General features: G+C 39.5%; 1 protein-coding gene across 1 annotated transcript in view; it reads left to right on the top strand.

Moving 5' to 3' along the window:
- The window catches only part of ghra (growth hormone receptor a), a 30,087-nt gene extending 16,997 nt beyond the window's left edge, over positions 1-13,090 (top strand). The window contains exons 3-10 of the mRNA XM_031727377.2: positions 4,186-4,315; positions 4,511-4,680; positions 5,778-5,956; positions 6,562-6,715; positions 6,884-6,974; positions 7,130-7,199; positions 7,902-8,140; positions 8,242-13,090. Of these exons, the coding sequence (XP_031583237.1) occupies positions 4,186-4,315; positions 4,511-4,680; positions 5,778-5,956; positions 6,562-6,715; positions 6,884-6,974; positions 7,130-7,199; positions 7,902-8,140; positions 8,242-9,001 (1,793 nt within the window). The 3' untranslated portion in view covers positions 9,002-13,090. The remainder of the gene's footprint in view (positions 1-4,185; positions 4,316-4,510; positions 4,681-5,777; positions 5,957-6,561; positions 6,716-6,883; positions 6,975-7,129; positions 7,200-7,901; positions 8,141-8,241) is intronic.
- The last annotated feature ends 2,275 nt before the right edge of the window (positions 13,091-15,365 follow it).

Below are 15,365 nucleotides of genomic sequence, written 5' to 3'. Positions count from 1 at the left end.
TTATGGTTTAAATGAATACTTTCAGAAACAAGGCTGTTTTTAGTGTCATGTCATTGTGTGGGGTTTTTCTGTGGTCAACTGAGAGCAGACTCTTGAGTTATGTGAACAATGTGAGTGGGTACAACAGGTTCAGTTGGCAGGTCTGTGTGTTCTCTTAAAGTACAGGGCAACCAAATCATTTTTAAACTAAAGCCACAATGAAGAGACATCAAGAAGTCATGGGTTCTCATTTACATGTCTTTTGGCATTGTTTATAGTAATCATAAGTAAGAAGCGGACAAAAATACCTAAACATGGGCCCGAACAAAAATTCTAACTCCCAAGTAATAGATGTAGCCCACAATATGGGGTAAACAGGGTTAAAGAGCTTTACGGTTGACAAATGTAATTGAACATTTACATGGAAATCTATTAGTGTGAATCGAATTCATGAAAAAACAAAATCATAAACAGGCATTTCTGTCAATATGACCTGATCAAAGTATCATAGCTAACCATATACATACGTATTTAATTTTCATGTTTCTTATACATCAGTCAGTAACTACTAATATTTGCACACATGAAGAGTGTGCAAAGAGTAATGGACCCAAAACTGAACCCAGAGGAACGTCACATGGGGTGACAGTTGGGACAGATTATAAATGATCTGCAACATATAAACAGTCGCCTACCACTGACTTAGTTTGCCTTTATTAATAGAAATATTGATTGAAAGAAAATGCTGCTCTGATTTAATTTCAAAACATCTCTTTTCATCAAGTGACATTTGTAGTATCGGCTAATGTTCCTTTTTTAGTGGCGTCACTCTTCCTTCCCCATTTTCCATCACATCTCGGTGTTCCTTTAGTCAGCCTTTTGGAGCATGACTAACCTCAACATTAACTTAAATCTGCAAATGAGCTGGAAAAGGTGATCATTCCACTCCTCATTACAATCGAGCATTTCGCAGTGCGGTAACTGGTAAATGCTGGTTGCACCTTTTTCTCTCGCCTTTTTCAGTTCTGTTTGCCAGCCGATGTGAGAGCCTAGGGCCGAGTGCTTTATTTAGGTTTCTTAGTGGATTTAAACCCTAATGGCTAAAGCTGACATGGAGGTAGATAAATGGTTTCCTAGCTCTTCTATACAGACTGATGAAGAGAGGACGTGAAGCTAAGAGCTGTTTATCAGTCTCAGCTGCACATCCACGAGGACAGACAGATACATATGGACAGCCAGGATGAGGCAGTACACCCACACACACACGTACACACACACACACACACACACACACACACGTACAAATTAGTTTTCTTCTTCCAGCCACAGGCTTTCAACTCATTTAGTACCTGGCAGGTACAGGCAGGATTTAGCTTTCCATCACTGAAACTCGAGTATAGTTATATATGACTACATGCATATAGATAATGTGAGTACAGACTTAAAAAAATATTACAAGCCTATGCAGTCAGGTAATCAACATCCTCCTGTCAAAACATTGCCCCCTGGCTTGTGACTCAGTTACAGCTGGAATGGTCCCCTTTTTATCCTTTGAAATACTGAAAAGGAGGAAACGAGTGAGAATTAGAGATTACAAAATCAAAATTTTGTAATCAACCTTTCACCTTTGACATGGTTTTAAGTTCAAAAAATGCAAATAGCTTTTTTAAAAATATGGCATTGCTCTTTGACCTCAAGATTCTTCTTCTCTCGCAGACAAGAATAACAACTGGGAGATGAAACGCGTAAAAAAAAAGCTTGTCTTATTACGTAATTATTGAAGATCATAAAAATTCTTGTGAGTTGTGAGTGACCCCAAACATTTTCCGACATGTAAGTGCCAATCAATACAAATTATTATCCCCCCAAATTTACAGCCCATATAAAAACCCTAGGACCTTAGAAGTTTTGCTTTTGTAATATCCTATTCTTCTGCAGTTCTAAGGCCTTCTTGCATTCAGCGTCTGCAGAAAGCTCTTTGATGGTTGCAGCTGGAATTTGTTGGATGGGGAAGGGAAGTCGAGCTGAAATAGCAAACCTCTGGGAAGCACAACAGCGTGCAAAAGGTGAAGGGAGGGGAGGTGGGAAAGGCACAACTGCACAGGAATGCAGAGAATTATGAGGTTATACTGGCACCAAATAGCATGGAATGAAGTAGGTTTATATTCTACGTGAATATATGTGCGTTGACTACCCTGCCTGAGTTGGTCTTGTTTTTAGCTTGTCTCGTTGTAGTTAGATGTGTGTAGGTGCATGCATGCTTGGTAGGTGTATGTCTGTATGCAGATGCCAGTAGCGTGCCTTTTTTCTTCTTCTTTTATTTTTATAAGTGAACAATCTTTAACGAGTCTGTGTGGAGATAGGTTTTGGTTTTATGTTTAGAAACTATCAGTTCCAGTTGGTCTGTAATTTCTTCCCCCTGTGTTTTGATGCATGTTTACGTTCTAGGTCTGTGTGTGATTTATAATGCAGGCAGTGAGAAGAGAGAGCTGGCGGAGAGCCAGCGGAGCAGAAATCAATGGTACTTTCAGCTGCTTATTTATGGTTGCACCAAACTCTGGGACTCTATATTCTGCTGGGCGAGAAACTGATCTCCGACAGGAGTGGGGGGGCTGGGAGGGAGGAGCGGTTGTTGATGAGGAGTGACAGGGTGCCAAGGGAGAGGTGGAAAGGACTGGAGCTCGGGGGTGGGGCGGGGGAGAAATGTTACAAAATGTTTGGACAGATCGAAAGGTTAGCAGCATAATGCAATTTTAGCAAGTTCTTTTTTTTCTACTCGTATGTGCACGCAAGGATATTCATGGGATTCACAGGGTAGCAGAAGCAGCAGTTGTTAAAAGGAAGGAGTAAAATATTTTTGGCACATTTGCAAGTTTGTATTTGTGCAATGTTTCAGAAATCATGTTGAAGCATGCCATGGAAGCATTTTCCATTTGTCTAGCAACTCTTTGAGTATAAATAATGCAGGATTACACTTAATACCCAGAGCTCATCTGATAGTCTTTAAATGTGGATTGTAACCTTAAGGTGCTATTATCTGTTGTGTTTTTATTGTTTTCAACTGTGGCAAGTTTCTGCAATTCTGAGATTAAGATTAGATTTCAGCTAGTTTACTCAGCTTTTCCATGAAAAAGTGATGTCTGACACCACCAGAAGTCATGATATTAGTACAGTTCAAGGTGACTGAGCTGTAAAAGGCTCACGCAGCATTGGTGTCATATTACCGGGCAAGCGGGCGGATGGGCAAGTGGTGTGAAGTTTGTGAATGTGATAACTTGAGAAGAAGGAGACATAGGAGCTTCAAAATGATATTATAGGTGCATCTACTAAAAATCTCAGATGAGTTAGAACCTCAGTGACCTCATGGTCAAGGTTTCTGAATATCTCGTGAAGTTAATAACTAGAGAACAAGGCGAAGTAGGTTTTTCAAATTACAAAGTCCCGCAAGGAATATTGGTGGGGAAAAAAGAAGATGTACTTCTGCGAAAATTCAAGTTACTTTTGCAGAGTCCTGAAAAAGTTTTGCGAGATCCTGAGAAAGACTTTTTCCCCACAGTTAGTGTACATCTATCAGTACCTGAGTACTGCAGCTGGCTGTTAATGAATTCAGCCAAGACTGCCAGGTCAGAGTACTCCTTCAGATGAGTGTGTCCTCTTGCACTAAGAACTCTCTTCAGATGTCTCTCACTTATATAAAAACGGTCTCTACTGCCAAGCACTGATCTAATTTCATAGTTTAGGCCAAGCTCAAACTAAAGATCTATTCATCTGTCCCACGGGTGTGTGTCCTCCATAACTGTGGTTTCCAAGGTCTCATTACTGACCTGGAAGTGCTTGGAGTTCAATCAAAAACTTTTGTGGGATCTCGCACAAGTAACTCAGGCTCTTAATTTAACATCTTAAATTAAGAGCCGGGCTCCATATGAAATTGATACTAAAGGTGCATCTACTAAAAATCTCAGATGATTTTGAATCTCAGTATTCTTGACCTCAAGTTCAGAGTAAGCTTTCTGAAAATCTTGCGCATTCGATGATTCGAAAACACAGCAATGATTTTCAAATTGATACCGGCCCCCTAGGATTGTATTGTTAGACCAATAAAGCAAAGCCCCTACAGACACTGATAGATGTTAATAAAGGTGATTCATTAGCCTAATGCAGTCTCACTTCCTTTCTAATCGTTGCACTTCTAACTCTGTCTTTCAGCTCTCATTGAGCCTCATTTTACTGAGTGTATATCAAGGGACCAGGAGACGTTCCACTGCTGGTGGAGTCCCGGCAGCTTCCAAAACCTCTCCTCCCCTGGAGCACTCCGAGTCTTCTACCTTAAGAAAGAGTGAGTGTAATCTCCAAAATGCTTTCTTTACTCTCAGAAATCATAATAATTGCTTGTTTTGTAGAAAATGTCACGTAGGCACATTGTTATGTGTGAATCAGTGAGCTCTATTAATGATGGTATAACCTTCACTTGACAAGAATTTAGTTTTTTACTTCTTCTTATGTTTCTTCTGCCATTGTTTCACTCATTCAGGCCTCCTACCAGCCAGTGGAAGGAGTGTCCTGAGTATATCCATTCAAATAGGGAATGTTTCTTTGATGAAGCTCACACATCCATATGGATCACTTACTGCATGCAGCTTCGCACTCAAAACAACATCACCTATTTCAATGAAGATGACTGTTTCACTGTGGAGAATATTGGTTAGTAGCCAAGATTTATGTATATTTACAGATTTTTAAAAACTTATGATTTATCAGCAAATTTGACCTCCTACTATACTGTTCTAATTTTTAAGGTTGTCTGTAAAAATCCTTTATAGTATTAAGAGATCTTTACAGATGTTACTCAATGTATTCATATGTAATTATATATTCATATTTCACAGCACAAAATGGTTACTTCTAGTTCAATGAATTACTCGGATACCAGGAAATTCTACTTATTTTTGGACTTACGTGAGATAAACAGTGCTTAAGTGGTAAATATTTTGAGTCTAGAAGATGTTGACAAGCAATATATTATCACATGGCAACGTCATATGTTGCCTGACATCTTCTTCATGGAAAGATCTTTGTTAGTTCTTTTTATGAGCACAAATTGATTGTGGATGTTGTCTTAGCCACTTGACCTGTAGTAGGGTCAGGCTTTTGGTTGCTGTCTATTCTTCCAAACCTCTTTGTTTATAGAAGGAGAATAGCAACTACTTGTTGAATCAGCTCCAAATGACTCTTGACATTGTTTTCAATGCCTTCTCCTCCTCTTTATGGCCAACGTTTCCAGTTATATCCAAGAAATATCCATTTGTGATGCGTTTATGATAATATCAAATCAAACTTGTGCAGTTTCAATCAATATTGCTTGCGTTTGCACCAGTCTCAGTTAAAAAAATATCAACCTTTTACACAAATGTAATGTAATGGGAGTACCCCTTCTTTAATAATTATGACTTCATGGAGGTTTTCACTTCTTTGCTTTGTCCTTATGTCCTGATCAACAGTGTTAAATTAATGAAAAAACCCAAAAAGAAAAGCAAAACATGTTGATCATTTAGTTTTAAATCTGTTAAATGGAATTACATTTTTTTTTAAAAATCTTTGTAAAGGGATTGACACAGTCTGGATATAGCAGATACGTTATGCAGATGATGTATTTTATTGAATTTTTGAACATAAGCAGTATTTTTTTTTTTATATTCTGTTAACCTTTTTTATGTGATCCTAAATTAGCATACCAAATCAGTAACTAGAAGTGTCCTTTCCTTCTGTTTGAATATTAACTTTTGCCTTTTCTCTGACAGTACGTCCTGACCCGCCAGTGAATTTAAACTGGACCCTGCTGAATACAAGTCCTTCCGGGCTAAATTATGATGTCATGATTAACTGGGAGCCCCCACCTACTGCTGATGTTAGGTTGGGATGGATGCGTGTGGAGTATGAGTTGCAGTACAGAGAGAGAAATACCACAAACTGGGAAGCAGTAAGTCTTTTATTCCTAACTTTTTAATAATCTTGTCCATTATTTCTTTGTACACACAGTTCCTCACATTGACAGAAGCAGATTTTGCACATGCACATTAACACAAATAAAAAAAAAACAAATCTCATGCTCTTAAAAATGAATTGTAGGTCATCGAAGCAGAGTGTTATGTTTCTCTTTCCCTCCCCCCTGAATACTTGTAGTTAAAATGCAGTTGGAGCTTTGCTGGCAAGGCTGTGGAAGCCAGAGCAAGGCCTTAGCGTCTGTGAAGGAAGTGAAGGGAGGGATCTGTAGGTCAGAGGCCATGGGACTGTGTACAGGCTCGTATTCATTACCGCTTGGCTTGCCTGATGGTTGGGGACCTCACGTCCATCTGTTACAATAGCATGTCATCTATCCAGTCTATCTGAAGTGCATCAGTAATTTTGTAGTTACAGGTGCCAAAAATGAAAACGGACCTCTTGACACCCTCCTTTTCTTACTCAGCCTTTAAGATTGGTGTTGTTACTATTTCTGTCAGGATAGCTGCATCATTCTTTTTAAGCACATCATCATCATTTTTTTTTTTAATTTACAAAAGGTTTGTCTGTTTTTGCAATTTTCAGTTGGACATTCAGCGACAGTCTCATCAGACAATCTACGGTCTGCGCTTAGGAAAAGAATATGAAGTACACATCCGCTGCAGGATGCAGGCTTTCATTAAATTTGGCGAGTTCAGTGAATCCATCTTCATTCAAGTGACTGAGATTCCTAGCACAGGTGACGCATGTGTTAGAATGATGCAATGCATTTTTGGTGAACTGCAAATAATGAAGATGATTGCTCTGTTTTTTTTCCCTTTGTGCATTTAACACAGTATGATTGATGAAGCCAGAGGACTGGTTGTGATCATTGTTATGACGAGTTCTGTTTCATTTTGCTTCTTAGAGTCTACTGTCCATCTCACACTGGTTCTTGTATTTGGGACTGTGGGTATCCTCATACTCATCATGCTCATAGTCATCTCTCAGCAGAACCGGTACGAGCACTCACACACTCCCTCTCTTTCATGCATCTGTAGTGTCCAAAACATTTGTGAAACAGTGAGATATTTGCTAAATCACAGGTGCAGCTTTTCTCTTACATCTCTCTCTTTCTCTGTGAATGAATTTTCAAGTTCTTCTGTCATTGCAGATTAATGATATTCCTGCTGCCGCCTGTTCCTGCACCCAAAATCAAAGGCATCGATTCAGAGCTATTGAAGGTATTTCTGGTCTGTGATTTTTCAAGCAAATGCTAGACCCCTGCAGTCAAGTAGCGTGACTGTCAGATGGGGTTCAAAATTATTGTGTATTTTAATCAGATTGAAAAAAGGCAATGTTTGCAGGTGTTCACTGTTATTAAGTAAAATCATTATATAAGGGATTGTGTAATCACATTTCTAAAATTATATTTCGATTGTAATTTGGATAAAAAACAGACTCCTGTCTGTCTGTGCGGCTCATTTGGTAGGGATATGTTAGGTCACAAAATCACCACATCACCCCCTCATCTCTTTCTCTCACTCACTACCAGTTTCTCATCTAACTCAACCACCAATTAAATGTGAAACAAAACTGAATGTAAACAACCAGAAAAAATGGACAGTAGGACCACTCAGAGGGAATTAGACACAAAGAGCATCATGATTCAGGATTGTGTTGTGGGTGTATTATTCACACAGTGCATTTAAAAGCCATACAAAACAATCTGACCTCTGAACAACTAAAAGAAAATCCTGATGTAAATTAATAAATAAGTTATGTTGTTAATTTGTGAGTAGACCAAGCTGCCATACACTCTTTGTTGGGTTTAAAATTTTCGACATAAGTCTGCAAAGTCAGAGTATTTTACAGAGGAAACTCAATTTCTGGAGCCTAAATGTCAGAACACTTATGTACACACTTACACATTTGTACACTTGCAGAAGGGGAAGCTGGATGAGCTGAATTTTATGCTGAGTGGTAGAGGAATGGATGGCCTGCCCATTTATGCACCAGATTTCTACCAAGACGAGCCGTGGGTGGAGCTCATGGAGGTCGATGAGACAGAGGATGTAGATAATGGAGAGAAGAAGGATAACCGGGGCTCAGACACCCAGAAACTCCTGGGTCAGTCCCAACCTGTCAGTCAACACATCAACATAAACTGCTCAAATTCAGTCAGGTATGGCAAAGATTTACATTTAAAGGTCTTATTTGTGTAATCAAATAGCTCCGTGAATACTCATTTTTTTGCCTTTCTTCTTTTTTTGGCTTCTCCTCAAGTGGTCCGGATGCTGAGTCATCCCAGGCCACCTGTTACAACACAGATCTCCCTGAAGAAGAAACACAAATGCTGATGGCCACGCTTCTACCAGGACAACCTGATGAAGAGGAAACCTCCCTTGATACTGGAGAAAGATCCTCAGCCTCTGAGAAAGGTGAAAGACAGCTCATCCAAACCCAAACTAGAGGGCCCCAGACCTGGGTCAACACAGACTTCTACGCTCAGGTCAGCAATGTTATGCCAACTGGTGGTGTGGTGTTGTCTCCTGGACAGCAACTCAGAATCCAGGAGAGCATCTCAGCCGCCGAGAAGGAAACAAAAAAGAAGCGGAAAGAGAGTGAAGACAGCGAGGAGTCTGAGGAACGGAAGCAAAAAGAGCCACAGTTTCAGCTGCTAGTAGTGGATCCAGAAGGAAGTGCCTACAGTACAGAGAGCAGTATCCAGCAAATCAGCACTCCTCCCCCTAGCTCTCCCATGCCCGGTGAGGGGTACCACATCATACATCCTCAGCCAGTGGAGCCCAGACCTGCAGCCATAACGGAGCTTAATCAGTCACCTTACATTATTCCTGACTCTCCCCAGTTTTTTGCTCCTGTTGCAGACTACACAGTGGTTCAGGAGTTAGACAGCCATCACAGTCTGCTCCTTAACCCGCCTTGCCACCAGACCCCCCCTCCCTGCCTGCCACAGCACCCACTCAAGGCACCTATGCCTGTGGGATACATTACCCCAGACCTGCTGGGGAACCTCTCACAATGAAATGACAATGACATCAGACCTTTACGTGTAAGGCTGATTCACCAGGAAGTTACCTACAGTCGTCCTACCTGATTCCCGTTGGAAACCAAGTAACTCCCAGCACACTGGGTGGCTGAGATGTGCACGGGTGTCTATTTTCAGAGGATGCTGAAAGGCAGATATAAAAGGCTACAAGATACTCTCTTAACTTCTTTGCATCTGCTAAAGCAGTTCTTTTTTGAGGCAGCCAAATATTAACATCACAAACCAAATGCACAGTTTGCTCTGTTTCGTCAACACCTCATGCATCCATGCATGATTACAGTGAGCCAAGCAAACATAATATCAATGCTTAACTGCCTTGTGTTGCATTGTATCTCTGGCTTATTGTGTCCAGAGCAATGACACTGTTACAGTCTTAATTTTACAGAGTGCTTTCAGTGCATGACCGATGGTGTGAGTTTTCACACCAAACAAAAGTCATTGCTGACGGTGATGCTGTTTAACCCACGAGGTACTTTATCAGTTTATCAATAGACCGTTCCTATCTTTCTTAACTCATCATATCATATTAGCACTTCACTAGAGATATATTTTTATAAAAAAACAACCAAGTACACTGTTCAATACCTATACCTATACCTAGATTTAGCTTGCATTCCTGTCTTCATTTTATCTAAAAGGTAGCTGTTCATATTTTCAGAATAAGTAATGGAATTGAGGTTGTATGATGTCAAGCTATGTTCCTCTTAACCTCTAGTTCAATAGAATGTTTAATGCTTTAAACAGATAGAGAAAAACATCCAGCACGCGTATACACACACACACACACACACACACACACACACACACACACACACACACACACGCGCGCGCACACACACACACACACACACACAAGAGATACCAAAGTCAGGGCAACAAACACCAACAGCAAATTAAAGTTAGTCCAGTCACAGTTATACCTCTTTCTTTCCGTGGAAAGTGTTTAAAGGAAATCTGGGAAATGAAGGAAACCACTAACTTACACATAAGTAGACACAGTAGAGAAATTAAAACACTTCATGGACTAGTACCCATAATTAATTGAATATCACACGCTGATATACATATCTAATTGTGTGGGGTTTTTTGAGGTTATTTATTGACATTTAATTTTGACACCAAGTTCATACGTTGCACTGAAGCGCAGCACATGTATTATGAGGAAGAATTCTTTCAGTTTCACTCACAGCTGGGAGAAAACTGGGCTATACATTACAGAGCACCACCAAGTGCCTTGCTCAAGGGCACGTTGATAACGTAGTTTACCGGAGAGAAAGGGACACATGCACACAGCTAGGGCAGCGTATTTTTTTAACTTAAACCATAATGCTCAAGCTTTCTTCTTGGGGTTTGTATTCCTCTCCTGTAAATGAAGCAAGCTGAAAGACTGTGAAAGTATACTTTAAATGTAATTAGCTAAATCTTTCTACCTATTAACTGCCAAGTGTTAACAGCCTGTGCCTATAATATTGTAAGTGGCTTGCCGGTTCTGTGCTATGGTACTATGTTTATGCAATCACAACTTGTGCATTGATGCATTGCTTTTTGCAGTGGACAGTGTAGGTGAACTGTGCAGAGATATCGCTTTTAAAAATCTGCACAAGCACTGCAACGGCAACACGCACGTGCGTGCATGCATACAAGAAAATAATGCGTAAAACTATTTCCCTTAATCATATTTTATTCTTTGCCTCATTCACCTAGTTTATCAGCTGCAAACCACAATAAGCATCCTGCTAATTATGCTCACAAAACCTTTCAAATCCAAAATGATTATGAAAGTTCGTATTGACCACCTGCAAACTGGCATGTATGTAGCTGCGAGCATTCTTCCCCAAGAAAAGCTCAGTTATATATTGTTGCTTAATAAGTTAGATATCTTTATTAGTATTTACAATAAATTTGTCCTGGTTCATGGAAATGGGGGATGTTTGTAATATAATGTGGGTGAAAGAAAACCTTTTGTAAAGTTTTAGGTCCGTCCTATGAATTCTATCACAAACACCCGACGATACTGCTGTCACCAAGGCTGCAGAAGAGCGTAGTATAATAAAATGTAAATACACTTGGGTTAAAAGAGCCTGCCCCATATGTAGTGTTTTGTGATGTAGCATAATGAATGTGAATCTGAACAGCCTCCATTTGGCAGCCTCCAAATGAGCTTTTCTCACCATAACACAAATGTATTCTACAGAGCAAAGGAAGCACATCCAGCATAGAAATACATTGTTAATACAGATAAGTGGATAGATGAGTCAGATAATATATGCCTTTTAATCAGACAATCTCATAGCAACGCAAGAACCATAAAATGATTTTTTTGGGGGAATCTGATAAATATGTGCCACTTCTCTCTATCTCGCCTTTATTTGAAAATATCTCAGCGTTATGTCGTTGCAGCCTAGCGCGAATGATCTCAGCAAGTCCTTGGTGTTGCAGAAAAGTCTTAATATATTGCTGTAAAATTACAAGCATATACATTTTGTGTCATTAGTAGTAGCCACAATATATTGCTGCTCAGTGCATGTATTTTTCCCGCATTCAGCCTTACTGTGGTGTCAGTCGAGAGAGCGCAACGATCATTATAACATGTACAATCCTAAGTGTTTTGCAGGCGAAGTCCGTAATCAGTAGCACTGTAACGTGACCGTTTCGCCCCGAGAATCTTTCACAGTGTTTACACTCATCCAAAGACCCCCAGAAGGCTCTCTGTCTATATGAAGGAAGATCAGATCATGGGAAAAGCACTGTTTTGATCCTGTATCAGTTGTACCATGGTGATTTTTAAAAGTGTGCAAACTGAAATATGGAAAAAGAAAAAAAAGAAAAAAAAGTCAAATCTGTGAAAGTGTTTTTTAAAGGTTATAGTACGACAGAAATATTTGGGAGGTGCTTCTTTTCTTCAAGCTGTGCAAATGTTTACTACATTTCAAATGTTATTTCAAGCTTATAAATGTTACAGACACTTTAGAGGAAGCACTTTGTACACGTACAATATATATCTGATGTAGACATATTTTGTATCAAGTGAGTGAAAAAAATAGCGCTATAAAATAGTATTATATATTTTCTAGTCAGCACAGTAATCAGAAAGTGAGGAACAGTATCAGTGTTGATAAGCTTCGGTTTTGTTTAAGGAACGTATTTTACACAGATTGCTTTTAACAGATTGCTAGAAAGATGTACTGTAATGGAGTATTTAATGTTTGCTATAAGATTTATAGATAGATAAATGCAGATTTTTAATGAAGTCATATCAAAAAAGAGGCAGAGTGAATAGGTATATTGTAACTCTGTGCTCGGACTTTCCTCCCGCTATGTGATTTCAGCATTTCATTATTTGAAAGTGCATTTTTTGATGGGGGTAAAATATTTTATAATGATGCATTTTAGCCCCGAGCCTGTCAGTCCAAGTGTGGCTTTTGTCGTTCTACGGTGTCTGGAAGTAGTTTTGCTGGAATCTGCGTTGGCTGTTGCTCGTTATCAAGCAAAGAGCACCGAGCCACACATTTTTCAGCTTGTTGAGGAAATAGTTTAATTCTTGACTTGAGTACAGCGGTATACAGTCTGGTTTTTAATGACCTTCAGTGGCTCCACTCTCTTTCCTTCCATGTGCTATTTATTTGTCTGCCCCACCACCTTAGCCAAATTAACTGTGAATGGTGCAGCATGAGTAATATTTTCGATGCCGTGTTGTCATCTTGATTAATAAAGCTGGAAATGCTCTGCATGCCAAACTCAGACCCATCACCACTGTGGTCTCAAGTATGATGTTTCGGTTTGCATTGGCTTGTTTTCTTCATATTTTGACACAAACCCCTCACACCCACCCCCTCCGTCCTTGGAGCCGCTGTCCTTGTCTGTTGGCTGCTGTTTTACTCGGGGCTAAGAACTTGTTGATGATGTTTATTTGATATTGTTCTCTTGCCAATTGAGCCTTTCTGGTGTTGTATATGTGATCAATAAGCTCTCGACAAGTTACAAAATAAATATACAGCATCTTGGTCATTATTTTTGTCATGTTGTCTTCAAGAATGAAAAAATAAAAACGTTTTTAAAGGCAAATCTAACTGTGAATGCTGTTTACAAAGCGCCTTTCTAAGCTGCATTTAACTCTATCTCCAATTTGTTCGCTGTGTGTTGGACCAATTATTTTATATTCAACTAATCTAGCGTTTTAAATGCAAACATAAACTAGACAAATTAGATTTCCACAAGTTATCAAGATCATGTTACTGATTATAGATAATTTACAACAGTATTTATGACTAATTCCATTTCAAGATGCAGCTCAACAAGCTCGTCACAAGACCTCCCAAAACCACTGCCAGCTGTGTCATTAAAAGTATAATAGCATTGAAAGTGCATACTGCACAGTAAAGGTCAGCTCAGATCAGCACTGAGTGACAGAAGAAGGCTGTTAATGAAGAAAATTTACTGCCCAATGTGGTCTTAGAGTTTAAATGCAAACAGATTTCCGTGTGTGTGTGTCTGACAGAGATGAACACTGGAATTGCATGCGTGTATGTGCGGCAGTTGGAGTGGGAAGAATGTGCGCTTGTTTGTGAGAAACACAGAGGAACTTTGTGCGAATGAGTTCACAAGCGTGTGAGTCTCTGTCGCTGCCCGGTATAAATGGAGAGAAAACGGCTGCAGAAAACGTTGTGCATCCGTGCATCGAGGGGAAAGCATATCGGACAATTAAGACAGAGGCTGTGTGCTGCCCAGCTCTGTGTGGGGCTGATTGAATCAGAGAGACAGCCACTCACAGCTCTTTGTCTCAGGACATTGCAGGTAATTACCCATAAGTCACTGTTCCTCTGTATTGGATCTTCAGCCCAATTACGCCCACACAAGCAGTCCACCTCAGCTTCATTTATTACCTCCGGTTGCTTGTTGACCTTTTCAGACACACAGTCCAACAGGCAATTCAGCTAGATAACACTGAGCAGAGGCTGGTGTGCTTTAAGTCTTTGAGATAATTTCACAGATTTTGGAGCTGGACGCTGGCATCATTACACCAATGTTAGTATAGAAAGATGAGCTTAAGGTGCCCCTCCTCTAGATGACACTTCTGTTAATGTGTGTTTCATCTAAAGTTATTTCAATAACAAGCAAACAGTCATACAATGCCAGACCAACAAGAACTCATCAGTGCAATCACTATAAGCCAGTATGAATCAGTAAATCAGTATGAATGGAAGGGCTTCAACAGTATAGACATCAGCTCGATGGCTCAATGGTGGTATAGTGGTGGTTTATTGTCTAGATCTTTATCGCCATCTGCTGACACATATTTGGGAAAACAGTGAAAACACTTTTTACAGAAATCGTCTCCAGATCTTCTAAAGGGAAAAAGTATCTACTCACAAATTGTCTGAGTTGCTGAAACATTAAATCCCACTCTCTAAACCAGGAACTCCTCAGTGTCCTGAGCCAGTTTATCAACTTTATGACAGTTTTCATCTAGTCGGAGACCATTTGTGTGTGTGTGTGTGTGTGTGTGTGTGTGTGTGTGTGTGTGTGTGTGTGTGATGTGTAGTGGTAACCACAGGTAACAGGGGATAAACGGATAAACATGACTGCATCAGAAATATCATTACTGCATTATTACATAACAAGAAACTTTTATAGACTATGTTCATACTTGTTTGTGGAATTATAAAATTTAAGAATTTCCCCATCATTTCAACATTGAATTTTTACTGTTTTAGGCTAATACGTGTTTAATAGTATTATTTACCTATAAAGTGGCTTTTTTTCTTATAAAGCGATGTTTATGTGTATCATAATTTCCATAATAACATTACTTTTACTAGGTAATGTTTTGTGTGACATCGAGTATCTTCACTTTTCCATTTTCCCTTGAGCTTTGTAAAGGTGGGTACCCTCTGGATGGGTCTCCTGTCCATTACAGGGCTAACACACAGACAACCACACAATCGTAAAAATACTCTCACATTTAAACCTACCTAGCATCACCACTCATATTTGAGCTGAGAGAGGAAGGCAGTGAGAATATTTCCATTTCCTATGGAAATGAGGAAAGCCAGATAGCACACCATTTTAGCAGACTTCCTTTTTTATTTATGTTTCAGTAAGCAGTCCATTAGTGAGAGCATAGTTTCATTATGTTGTAAACTGCCCACATGAAGGTGTAAGGAAGATCAATGGTTTTTGTCTTTGTTTTTTTTAATGTATGAGCAGTGTTTTGATGTAAACTGTATCAGCTGTGACTATACTGAATTAAATGGGACAGGATACAGTATTACATCTAATATGATCCCCATCATTCACATGTAATATATACACTGAAAGAAAAAAGAAGATACTCGAAAAC

Source organism: Oreochromis aureus, linkage group 12, assembly GCF_013358895.1.
Source record: "Oreochromis aureus strain Israel breed Guangdong linkage group 12, ZZ_aureus, whole genome shotgun sequence".
Taxonomy (NCBI): domain Eukaryota; kingdom Metazoa; phylum Chordata; class Actinopteri; order Cichliformes; family Cichlidae; genus Oreochromis; species Oreochromis aureus.
This window is presented reverse-complemented; position numbering and strand designations above follow the sequence as displayed.